A 13,437-nucleotide genomic window follows, 5' to 3' on the forward strand; every position below is an offset into this window, starting at 1 on the left:
ACTGTGGTCGATCTTGTGATGAAAATCAAACCTTTCAAAGGGGTAAACACTGAAACCTGACATTTCCTGTTGAAAAAGAATAACATTTTTCATTTTTCATGTTCAATTACATCATGAGCGATAAAAGTGTGACGCACGAAACCAAAATACTGTGTACTTATTGATGGAGTGGTAGGGGCGCAGCGAGGTCATTTCTTCATGACCCTGAGCTTAATATTTTCTTCACTGGCCCCACCAAATTCTGTCAATAAGCATTTTATCATATGACCACTAACTGTTAAAAATTTCAACCTAAATGGAACGCGATAGACGGGCATACGGGCACACAAGAAGTATGCAATTTAAAACTTTTCCCTTTATTTCGATAAGCCCAGAGGGGGGGGGGGGGGGGGGGGGAGGGAATAACCTAAACACACGTGATCTGGATACCTAAAACACTGTGACAGCGGAAGTTAGGAAGGTTGGGAAAAGTAATTCGTTATTTTTGTTGTTTCATTTTGAAAGCATCAGCCACACTGTCAACATCTTGGTAAGTGCGATTGAAAATCTTTCCTAGTCACTCGGTTTTTATCAGCTTTAGTTATTTAGTAACTGTAGACAGGTAAGGCACTTATGGCAAAGCCCAGTACCTACTTTTTTGATCTTTATGTTTGCGATATGTCACGTTTCGAGTGTTAGCCCTTCGTTAAAGCGGTTGATGGCGCGATTGAATAGTCACCACGGCGAAATAAATTGGTTTTACGGCAACTTTTTCAAATCTCTGTGGCTTTATACCGTATAATTTATCCTCATTAACTAAAATAAGGTTATTGAGTATTGTACAATTTGAGAAATTGATGATCATAAAACTGGACTGTCCCACGTTGATATAGGAAATCCGTAGTGCTTCATTACGTGGTTTTCCGGTGGCTACGATCTCCACTAGCTATTAACTTGACACTTTTTGGGTTAACGACCGATTCCAAGATTGCGGTAGACTCCAATTGAATCTCCGTTTTCTGCTTGTACACAAATGTTTCATGGTCGAGATACTATTCGCTTAAGTTTTTAGATACTAGCGGCGGGTTCTACGGTACATATGTTTCTAAACGCCGTAATCCCTTTCTTTTTTCTGTCTGTTTAAGCGCCAGTCTCGCATAAGAAGATAAGTCATGACGCTGCGCACTCATGAAGAGAGATGTTTTAATTTTCTCAGAGAAACTAAAACTTTCTTAAATTCACTGTTATTGCATACAGAGTATAAGCGTACTTTTGCGTTGAACGGATGCTTTATATCCTCACCGTAAAATCGCTTTCTTCAAACCGTTATGGTTTCATACAATATATTTCAACCTCATTATAACTAAGATTGTTCGGCATTGTTTAGTTTGAGAAACTGATAGTTTCCACAATCACGTGATCAAAAACTAAATTCAATCCTATATTAAGGCATAGTTATAATGCAGAATGTCTTTCACCGATGTCAGCAGTGGCGGCCAAAGCTCACTTCTCGAGGAAACGCAAACGATTAATTCATGAAAGCGTCACGCGTTGTGTGACTTGTTGCTAAGTTACGAGAGTTGAACATGTTATAAACAGAGGAAGATGTTTCATTTTTGGACGCTAAAATCCGTCATTAGTCAGAAAAGTGTGACGAGCTCAACCGAAATACAGTCACTCGATTTTTTTTAGCAATTCTGGCTTCGATCATGCAAATCACACCCGCTAGAAAATTAAAAGTTCACGAAGACAATAAGTCGATTGTCACGCAAAGATAGGTTACCGTTTAAAGAAAGAAACTTAGGTTGTACTGTGATCAATCTTGTGATGTAAATGAAAGCTTTAAAAGAATCAACACTTAGGTTTGTCGTTCCCCATGAAAAATAGAATAACACTTCTCATTTTTTTCATGTTCAATTACATCATTAGGGATAAAAGTGTGACATACAAACCCAAATACTGTGTACTTATTGATTGAGAGGTAGGAGCGTAGCAAGGTCCTTGCTTCGTGACCGAGAGCCTAATATTTTCCCGTCCGGCCCAACAAAACTCAGTCAATAAACATTTTATCATATGACCACTAACTGTTGAAAATTTCGACCTAAATAGGACGCGATAGACAGGCATACGAGCACAAATCTTTTTTTTGTTTGTTTGTTTGTTTTTTTGTCCAGCGGCGAATTCTACAATACATATTTTTCTAAACGCCGTAATCCGTTTTTTTCTCTGTTTAAGCGCCAGAGTCTCGAGTAAGAAGATAAGTCATGACGCTGCGCGCTCAAGAAGAGAAATGTTTTAATCTCTTGATAGAAAGACTTTTCTTTCTTAAATTCAATGTTACTGCATACACAGTTTAGGCGTACTTTTCCGTTGATCGGATGCTTCATATCTCTACCGTTAAACGGCTTTCTTAAAACCGTTAAGGTTTTATACAATATATTTCAACCTCATTATAACTAAGATTGTTCAGTATCGTTTAGTTCGAGAAACTGATGATTTCCACAATCACGTGATCAAAAACTAAAATCAATCCTATATCAAGACATATTTATAATGCAATGGTTATAGAGTGTGACGTACGAAACCGAAATTTATTCGTTTGAGATGGAACACTTAAATCTTCGGAGTAAATGTTGATTCGCCCCCAGATCCTCCTCTCATTAATTCGCCATTAGTATTCGAATTCCGTTTTGAATTTTCGGAAGTCGCATGAAAACTGGAGAGTTTAACTCTCACTATCTTCTGCAAGGTTAGAGATATATTTATGATTTGTACTAACACTTCGTGAAATGAGAATCACTAGTTCACGTCTCGTACATAATGAATCACTTCAGGAAAAAAAAACATACCATTTTGATCTTTTTCTCGATCGTATTTGATAATTGATCAGTTCCTATTCTCAGAAATTTTGTTAAATACTTTTAATCACAGTTTTCATTTTTCCTAATCACAAATTGGCAGTAACAGTGTTAATAATAATAATAATTAATAAGATTAACCGTGAGGCGTAAAACGGCCAAAAAAATTAGCAGTTAAGCACTTTTCTGGTAAAAATTTATGGAACGAGTTGTTAAACATTTCTGGTAACAACTCATGGTATGATGTTAACCGTTACTCGTAAAGTGGCCAAACTTTTAACCGTTAGCCGTAAAAGCCATCACCCCGGAAACGAAATTTGTCCGCATTTCGAGGAATCAGGTAATGTTGACATCAATACTAAATTAAACGGGAAGCAAGCTTGTCAAGCTGGCAATTGTTTGTTATTTTTTAAAGACATGCAAGAACCTAAGCCATATATAATTTTTATCATTCAAATGATCGCTGGGTGTTAGTGCCCTCTAGTTGCAAGTTTCTTGCGATTGTCTGAGGAAAAGAGGAAACAAAAAGGTTGAAAAGTACTATTGCCATTGGGAGTTTTCTGGAAAGTCCCTTCCGGATGCGCGGATCCTACAACGTAACTGTAGTCCAGTCCATTTCCCCCACCTCTCTTCCCTTCTCAAAAGAAATATGAAGGACTATTAAGTATAACTATTGATTATTACTGAAAGTCAAGCTACCTCCTCATTAACTTGTTGCCATATTTCAGTCATTGGATTAACACCTTCAAAGGTAAGACCAGTGATGTGGTTATGTTCAAGCAAATTACCGATCCACTCCGTCCGTTTTCTTTTTTTTTTTTTTTTTTATCAATTATCTCAGTTGCTATTTTTGTCTTCGATCATGCAAATCACACCCTCAAGAAAATGAAAAGTTCACGTGTACAATGGGTCAGTTTTTACGCACAGATAGCTTGCTGTTTAAAGACAGAAGCTTTAGTTGTACGCTCAATCTTATCGATCTCGTGATGCAAATCCTAACGAACTAAAAGGAACGAACACTGAAGCCTGGCGTTTTCGAATAAACAAAGTAAGATGTGTCATTTTTGGATGCTCAAATCCATCATTAGTTAGCAAAGTGTGACGTGCCAAACCAAAATACAGTCACTAAGTTTTTTTAGTATTTTTAGCTTTGATCATGCAAATCACACCCGCTAGAAAATGAAAAGTTCACGAAGACAATGAGTCCATTATCACGCAAAGATAGCTTAGCGTTAAAAAAGAAACTTAGGATCGATCTGTTCCACGTTCAATTACATCGTGTGTGATAAACGTTGGACGTACAAAACCGAAATACTGTGTTCTTATTAACTGAGTGGTAGGGCCGGAAGGAAAATTATTTGGCTCGGGGTCGTGACCTATGGACCGAGCGCAGCGAGGCTCAAGCTTCATCACCCAGAGCCAAATATTTTCTCCACTAGCCCCACTAAATTCGGTCAATAAGCATTTTATCATATGACCACTGACCATTATCAACGTTAATGGGAAGCGATAGACGGGCATGCGAACGCACAAAAAATATGCAATTTTATTTCGAGTAGCCTAGAGCAGGAGGGGAATAACCGAAAACACACGTGATCTAGATACCTAAAACGCCGTGACAGCGGAAGTTCGGAAGGTTGAGAAAAGTGCTGAGTGTAATTCATTATTTTTGTTGTTTCATTTTGAAAGAATCAGAAATCAGCCACATTGTCAACATCTTGGTAAGTGCGATTGAAAATCTTTCCTATTCACTCGGTTTTTATCAGCCTTAGTCATTTAGTAACTGTAGAGAGGTAAGGCTCTCATGGCAAAGCCCAGTAGCTGCTTTTTCCAGCTTTGTTTTTGCAATATGTAGTTATGTCTCGTTTCGAGCGTTAGCCCTTCATTTAAGCGGTTTATGGCGCGATTGAATCGCCACCACAGTGAAATAAATTCGTTATCCAGCGGTCTTTTCAAATCTCTGTAGCTTTATACCGTTTAATTTATCCTCATTAACTAATGTTATTGAGTATCGTTCAATTTGAGAAATTGATGACCATAAAACTAAAATCAGACCTTTACTTATGTTGTGGACTGTCCCTCGCTGAAGGAAATCCGTGGTGCTTGATCAGGTGGTTTTCCAGTGGCTATGACTCTACATCAGCTATCAACTTGAATCTGTTTAGGAGGGTTGAACGAACGATTCAGAGATCGCACTAGATTCGAAATGCCATATTTCTACTTGTACACAAGCGTTTCATTGTCGAAATACCCTTCACTTAAACCTTTGGATACTAACGGCGGGTTCTGCGGTACATATTTTTCTAAAGCCGTAATCTGTTTCTTTTTTTTCCGTTTAAGCCCCAGAGTCTCGCACAGGAAGATAAGTTGTGAGGCTGCGCGCTCACTAAGAGACATGGTTTAATTTTCTCAGAGGAGTGAAACTTTCTTAAATTCACTGTTATTGCATTCATAGTATAAGCGTATCTTACCGTTGAACGGATGCTTTATATTTCCACCGTTAAATTTCTTTCTTCAAACCGTTAAGGTTTTATACAATATATTTCAACCTCAGTAGTTAAGATATTGTTAGGCATTGTTTAATTTGAGAAACTGATGGTTTCAACAATCACGTGATCAAAAACTAAAATCAATCCCATATAAAGATATATTCATAATGCAGAATGTCCTTTACTGGTCCAAGTTCACGTCTCGAGAAAAAGTAAACGATTAATTTATGATAGCTTCACGGGTTGTGTGACTTATGTGTTAAGTTATGAGCGAAGTTATGAGCGTTGAACACGTTATTAAGAATAGAATGGGGAGCGAAATATGGTCGATTTATCACGAGAAATATTTCGAGAAATCAACATTTAACACGTAAAATCAATAAAAGTACACACATCTTGTGTGTCCATATTAGTTTCTGGCGATTTCTGCCGTTTTAAGCTTACTTTGCCATCGCTGTTATTCCCATCCCCACAGTGATACCTCGCATTAATCGAGCGTCCCAATCAACCGAGCAGACAGCTGTCCCCGTGATAGGTCTGCAATTCCTGATCCATAATAGGAATGCACGATAGAAGCGGCACCAGGATCGTGCATGCTATACCACTGGAACATACCACAGAAACCTTTTCCAGCCGCTCGAAAATTGTTGATGACTTCCCTTACCACAGTAGACTTACCAGTTCCCCCTTGGCCAGTCCCTAAAAAGTTATGACCCTTACAAGCCAAGCATACAATCTCCGCCCGTCCGTGAGATAAGTGAACGCTCATATTGACGACATGCTAATAACCACCAAACTACTCTACTAAATATTATGGAGTACGAGTTGTCACAGGAAGAAAAATTATGAAATAACATAATAAACATCACTTGACGATCTGCATGCTCAAGGAATTGGCTGAACTAATAGAAATTTTATTGTCCTTTACAATGAATTTCTGGTGGCTAAATAGGCATTAACACCAACATAACTGTAAGGGGATAGATTAAGGGTAATTCGGCCAAATCTTGCAGGCTTTTCTTTTTATCCAGAAGTTTAGTGACATCACCTTGGAAAGGTAAATGCAATCGACGGTAGGGCATCATATGGACAATTGTGTGATCATCTCGGTCATGAACCAAAAGAACGGTGTTGCAATAAAATCGAGCGAGGGAATTTCCAGTACAAACATTTTGGACGGTTATTATTTAAACTGTCGAATAGCCCGAGAAAACTAGAGCAATTTTCTCATTAATCATTCTTGTATTATTCATGAATAAGAAATAAAATAGAGTGATCCTAATGGTCTGCATTGCACATACGTTTTGACAGCCGGTTTAACAAAATCAATAAACTAAGAATGGGGAAACTAGAACTTATATTGTAGACTATTCCTTTCTGATTCCTTTCTGATTTCTTTTGATTTCCATCGATTTTTCATTAGCTGAATTTGTATTTTATTCTGGTCTTTTTGTTTGTTTTTAATCAAAGCGAATAATGCCTCAAAAATAAATCAGCGAGTCAGGCTATGACACATGGCAGCAGTTTGTTTCCTTTGAGAAAAGGTAGCTTCCTTACCTCACAATACATGATATAACCAAGCCTCTTATTCTTCAATCTTCTTCATTGATTGAATCAATGAGCTTCATTATCAATTAAGAAGGGACTCTCTTTTCCCATTTCGTCCTGTTTCCGGTTTCCTGCCTTAAGAAAGTTGAGACACTGGGAAGAGAAATTTTTTTAGTTTCCTCATACGATTAGAAAGACCAGAAGTTCTAGTTCGATCACAAATCCTGTGACAAATTCTTAGTAACAATGAAACTTTTTGATTTTCAAATATGAATGTAGTTTAAGTCAGGCACAACTGTCTATCACCTGAGTGAAATGTGAACAAAGGTAGAAAAAACTGAATATTAAAACCAAAACTCTCAGCAATTCATTTTTTTTTATGCGATCATCATTTGGTATGTATTTGTTTATAACCTGTATGAGCTTTCTTAGCATTGATTTATTATATTCCAATTGTAACTGTTTTAAAACTACAATTAATTCCATTGTCATTCCTTTAAGCCCATTTGCGGATAATCTTTAAGTTCTCTTTGAAGTTTGTAAGACTTTTCACTAATCTTCAGACTGCTCCAACATCGAAGATGTACATAATAGATTTTTGGCTTTTAACGTTCACTCACAAAAAGATGAAAGACAGAAATCGGTAGGAATATAATTCAACGTTTCTTCAAAAACTTACCCCGTTGTTTATAGAAACTATGCATGTGGAAAGTTCTCATTGCAAAAGTTAAGATAAAGTCTGTCAGTTTTTTTATCTTTGTCCAATGACTTTAAAGTCATGTAATGTTCTGCAAAAATCTCAACTTGAGGAAAATAAAAAGTTGATCAACTGACTTCTTCACTTTTTTGTTTTTAAGTGGATATTGTGAATTCTAACACTTTCAGCTTGTTACAAATAGTTTCCGGGTGTAATCGACCCAGCCCGTTTTTGTAACTTAACATGTGTGTTCCTGTTTGAAGTGACTCGTTATTAATCAAGATTATCGACCATTTAGTATTGTGTTACTAAAAATAATGTTTCCCTGATAACAGTTGAGGATTGCAATGGAAACCTAACAGCAGAAGCCATGACACCTTTCATGAGCCTCGCCTTATTTGTTGCCCTGTTCTTGCTCAACTCAGATCGCATTCAGAAAGCCATTGAGATATGCAGCGAATGTTTGATTTTGCTTAATGGCACCGATCAAAACAGCAAAGACCAATTTGATTCAGCACTGCTACAATTTTACAGCGACATCTATACCATTCTTTTCAGCGCTTATCGTCATATCTCTGACTACATAAGTGCGGAAAGATACGGAAGGAAACTGTTTGCCTTATACAGAGGGTATGGAATTATGCTTTATAAACTTGGCGAAAGCCTAAAAGCAAAGGAATATTTTGAGAGGGCCCTTGCCATAACAACCAAAATTGGCGACAGAGAAGGGGAGGCAACTGACTATGGAAACCTAGGTACTGTGTTTAGGTCGCTTGGCCAATACGACAAGGCTGAAGAGTATCTCCAAAAAGCGCTTGTCATCAGAACTGAAATTGGCGACAGAGAAGGGGAGGCAACTGACTACGGAAACCTAGGTACTGTGTTTCAGTCGCTTGGCCAATACGACAAGGCTGAAGAGTATCTCCAAAAAGCGCTTGTCATCAGAACTGAAATTGGCGACAGAGAAGGGGAGGCAACTGACTATGGAAACCTAGGTACTGTGTTTAGGTCGCTTGGCCAATACGACAAGGCTGAAGAGTATCTCCAAAAAGCGCTTGTCATCAGAACTGAAATTGGCGACAGAGAAGGGGAGGCAACTGACTACGGAAACCTAGGTACTGTGTTTCAGTCGCTTGGCCAATACGACAAGGCTGAAGAGTATCTCCAAAAAGCGCTTGTCATCAGAACTGAAATTGGCGACAGAGAAGGGGAGGCAACTGACTATGGAAACCTAGGTACTGTGTTTAGGTCGCTTGGCCAATACGACAAGGCTGAAGAGTATCTCCAAAAAGCGCTTGTCATCAGAACCAAAATTGGCGACAGAGGAGGGGAGGCAACTGACTATGGAAACCTAGGTAATGTGTTTAGGTCGCTTGGCCAATACGACAAGGCTGAAGAGTATCTTCGAAAAGCGCTCGTCATCACAACTGAAATTGGCGACAGAGGAGGGGAAGCATCATGTTATGGAAACCTAGGTACTGTGTTTACGTCGCTTGGCCAATACGACAAGGCTGAAGAGTATCTCCAAAAAGCGCTTGTCATCACAACTGAAATTGGCGACAGAGAAGGGGAAGCATCATGTTATGGAATCCTAGGTACTGTGTTTCAGTCGCTTGGCCAATACGACAAGGCTGAAGAGTATCTCCAAAAAGCGCTTGTCATCAGAACCAAAATTGGCGACAGAGGAGGGGAGGCAACTGACTATGGAAACCTAGGTACTGTGTTTAGGTCGCTTGGCCAATACGACAAGGCTGAAGAGTATCTTCGAAAAGCGCTCGTCATCACAACTGAAATTGGCGACAGAGGAGGGGAAGCATCATGTTATGGAAACCTAGGTACTGTGTTTACGTCGCTTGGCCAATACGACAAGGCTGAAGAGTATCTCCAAAAAGCGCTTGTCATCAGAACTGAAATTGGCGACAGAGAAGGGGAAGCAAGTGACTACGGAAACCTTGGAAATTTTTTTAGAACTGTTGGTGATTTTGAAGCTTCGGAAGTATGCTTGGAGAAAGCTCTATTCATATCCAGAGATATTGGAGATGGAAGAGGAGAGTTTGATATCCTCCGAGGTTACGCCGTTTTGTATTTATGTCAAGATAAAATCAAAGACTCTCTGTCGTGTCTTCACCTGTGCATTGAAAAGTATGAGGAGCTGAGATATTTCTTGGGCGCCAATGATCAGTTCAAAACATCATTTCTGGAGGACACAGGAATATTCCCCTACAAGCGGCTATCTACTTTGCTTTGTGACACCGGAAATGCTCGGGATGCTCTTTATGTTGAGGAGTTGGGTCGAGCTAGAGGCCTATCAGACTTAATGGCAGAGAAGTACTCGGTTGAAACGCACATCTCTGCTAATCGACAATCTTGGTTTGGCATTGAGGACATTTTAAGAAAGAAAAGAAACTGTACTTGTCTGTACATTTCTTATTTTCAGAATCGTGTGCATTTGTGGATCTTGAAAACAAGTGGAGTCCTTCACTATAGAAGAGTATCACCAGAAGAGAATCTAGTTCAGGCTGGGTTACCCAAAGATTTGTCTGTGAGTCAATTTTTGGATTATAATTTCCGGAGTCTTGATATTTTGCCCACTAAAGATTGTGAAGATCGATCTTTAAATACGATTAAATTGCAACCTCTCTCCCCCGCGCAAAAGACCTCAGCAAGATTGCGACTTTTGGACGAGGACGAGGACGAGGACGAGGACGAGGACGAGGACGAGGACGAGGACGAGAAAGTGATTTCAAGTCTATACTTGTGTTACAAAATGTTCATTGCCCCCGTTTATGATTTGCTTGATGAGCCTGAAGTCATTATTGTTCCTGACCGCAGGTTGTACAAAGTTCCCTTTGCTGCCCTGAGTGAAAAGGAGGGAGCCGAATACTTGTCAGAGACTCATAAGATCCGTATCATTCCTTCGTTGACAACACTCAAGAACATTCAAGATAGTCCAGAGGACTATCACAGCAACACTGGTGCCTTGGTAATAGGCAATCCCAAAGTTAATTGGCTGCAATCATTGCCAGCTGCAAGAAAGGAAGCGGAGATGGTCGGACAACTGGTGGGTGTTCCGCCTCTAGTTGAAGAGAAAGCAACGAAGCAGGCGGTACTGGAGCGGATAAGTTCAGTGAGCTTGATACATTTTGCTGCCCATGGTAACGCGGAAAGAGGGGAAATTGCACTCTCCCCCAATCCCTGTCCCAACAGTCAAACCGCTCTCCCACCGAAGGAAGCTTACATGTTGACGATGGCTGATGTCTCACGAGTGAAAGTCAGAGCTAAACTGGTGGTACTTAGCTGCTGTCACAGTGGAAGTGGAGAGATAAGAGCCGAGGGAGTTATAGGAATTGCCCGTGCGTTCTTAGGATCCGGTGCTCGCTCGGTGTTGGTTGCACTGTGGGCCATTCCAGACTCAGCAACAGAGCAGCTGATGACTCGGTTCTACGAACACCTCATTGAAGGTGGAAGTGCCAGTGAATCCCTTCATCAGGCCATGAAGTGGATGAGAAAAAACCCCTCGAACAAAATCTCTGAGTGGGCTTCGTTTACGCTGATTGGAGATGATGTGACACTCGAGTTTGACAACCAGCGGCAAGACTCGGTGAGAACAGGTATTTCATAAATTAAAGTTAAATTAGATGTGAGGATGGTTATATATATATATATATATATATATATATATATATATATATAGATATATATTTACGCACCCTTTTTTTTCCTTTTTCAAGAGTTACTATCTTTGCTCTCTGGTGTAAAATATAGAATCTCACAGATGCCTCTCTACCAACGAGACACAAGTAATAGGCAATTATTTTTATATATCGTGCTTGGTGTAATTGTGTTTGCTTTATATCCAAAATATTAATTGAGGTAATAATAAATTGGGTTATTTCAATTTTTTTCTTGCAGGAAAAAAGACCCCGATAGAGTAAATAATGACAAGTACTCGAAGGGAACAGAGTTAAAAGACTTTTAGATGGATAAATTAAATAGAAATAAGTAGAGAAAATACTCTATCCAGTATTTCATCGACATTAAAAAAAAAGAGCTATCCCAGGTTAGGGGAGATTTATTCCAAGTTTTGCTGCTTTCTTTTCTAATATTCTCAGGAGGCAGTAATGATTATGTACTCAACAATTTTTTGTTTTTCACGCAAAAATTATATTAGACACGAAACAATGTTGACCTACGTAAGGCTTTTGAGTAAAACGAATTCAGTAAAGTTAAGACAGTAGTTTAAGTATTAAACAAACCACTAAAATCTGGTTTAATTTTTGTGTTTTCAAGCCTTTTGTAAGGTTTAGTTATTAAGAATACCTTATACGGATACGGATAACTGCGGAGAGATTCGTTTATACTTACTCAACGCCTAGCAGGAGTCGTGCCGGCACGTAAACACTTTTTAAGTGGCGTTAAGATAGGATTCGCAAAAGGAGAAGCGTTGCGCATCCTCAAAATAGGTCCGAAGCACTTCACATTTAAAAAAAATCGTACAGAGCTTAAAAATACGACTAAAAGAGGGGAAAGAGTATACCTGACGAACTTCTGGAGAAATACGTGTCTGAAGTTATCTGCTCCAGTAGAGAAGGATCACTTCCGGCTTTACAAAAGCTCAAGAACACGCTGATGTGGAAATGTCACATTCAAAATCACATCGCCAAAAAGTATATCCTGGCCAGAACTGATCTTTGGAGACAGAAGTTTAAAATCGCTTGCAGATGGCGGGAGTGTCATGCGGGCATGTCGATACTTCAATTTTTAACTGGTCACTTGCCACTTGTGCTATGCACCCTGCGCGAAGCTTGTCGACTCTTAAATGCAGAAAAATCTCTGCCAATTGGCTATGAGTTAGATCTCTGAAATATGGAAGTAATCCTGTCTTGGAATAAAGAGTTCATCTGTTGTAGAATAAGTTGATTCGTAACACCCTGTATGTAAGGAATAACAGCAAAACCAGTCGCTGATTCTTCTGGTCTTCATCAAGAGCGTTACTATTTGTAACTGGTTTTTGGCAGTTACGGAGAAAAGTTTTTATATAGCCATTTGCCCATTTGGATTTTAGTGAAGAGCGAAACAACGTCGAAAGATACTAATTCTTCACAAGCGTTAAGAGTTAATCTTTTATGAAATCCCCAAATTCGCAGGAATTTTTGACAGTGTAATCAGTATTCCCAACAACAGGCGACAAAATTCTCGCAAGAAAACCAGAAATTGCATAAGTCGGAGAATTAACAAAAGAGACAATTGGTCTCAAAGGAATTCCCGGTTTATGAATTTTAGGTAAGCCATAAAAACGTGGACATAAGCCGTCACTACTGTATAATATTTTGTACGTAGAGTCACTAATTTTACCAGCTTTTTGCAAATCAAGCAACATTTTTTTCACTGGTAGGATCAGAGTTTAAGACAGCATACGTACTCTTGTCATTAAGCAGAGTCAAAGCTTTGTCGTGATATTGCTGTTTGTCCATTACCACAACACAATTACCCTTGTCAGCAGATAATACGAGCCTGTCCGGATCCTTTTTTGAGAGCTATAAATGCATTGAAAACATCGTTTTGAATGGGAGGAGGTTTGGATCGTGACGATGGCGGTTTGCTTCCTGACGCTTATTTACACCTCGTCAGAAAAACGTTTGGTCTATGAATTGTAACTTCAGTTACATTCATTAAATCTGCAAACCAGAGTAGCATCAAACTATGTCTGATTGTCCAGGTTGCCGTGTGAACTTTAACGTATTAGACAAGAAGACATTTGCTTACCTTGGCTCCTTTGATCACTGAACCAGTCGGCCTACGGTTGATGAAGTTCGGGATCTTTTGGTCGGTAACGGCCCATGGAAGCGCGCTTGACAAGGTGATA

At 39.2% G+C, this 13,437-nt stretch overlaps 1 protein-coding gene across 3 annotated transcripts; it reads left to right on the forward strand.

Annotated features, from left to right (window-relative positions):
• Window positions 1-472: 472 nt before the first annotated feature.
• Window positions 473-12,486, forward strand: LOC113680091 (uncharacterized). Of its 3 annotated transcripts, XM_089189314.1 has the most exons (3): window positions 473-529; window positions 7,907-11,182; window positions 11,484-12,486. In XM_089189314.1, exons 2-3 carry the CDS (start codon window positions 7,942-7,944, stop codon window positions 11,504-11,506), a joined length of 3,264 nt encoding a protein of 1,087 aa, XP_089045440.1. In that variant the 5' UTR covers window positions 473-529; window positions 7,907-7,941; the 3' UTR covers window positions 11,507-12,486. The 3 variants fall into 3 exon arrangements, with proteins under 3 accessions (XP_089045440.1, XP_089045439.1, XP_089045441.1); XM_089189313.1 differs by lacking the exon at window positions 473-529 and having other exon boundaries at window positions 7,712-11,182; XM_089189315.1 differs by lacking the exon at window positions 473-529 and having other exon boundaries at window positions 7,712-11,172.
• Window positions 12,487-13,437: the final 951 nt, after the last annotated feature.

Source organism: Pocillopora damicornis, chromosome 12 (assembly GCF_964200805.1).
Source record: "Pocillopora damicornis chromosome 12, jaPocDami1.2, whole genome shotgun sequence".
Lineage (NCBI taxonomy): Eukaryota > Metazoa > Cnidaria > Anthozoa > Scleractinia > Pocilloporidae > Pocillopora > Pocillopora damicornis.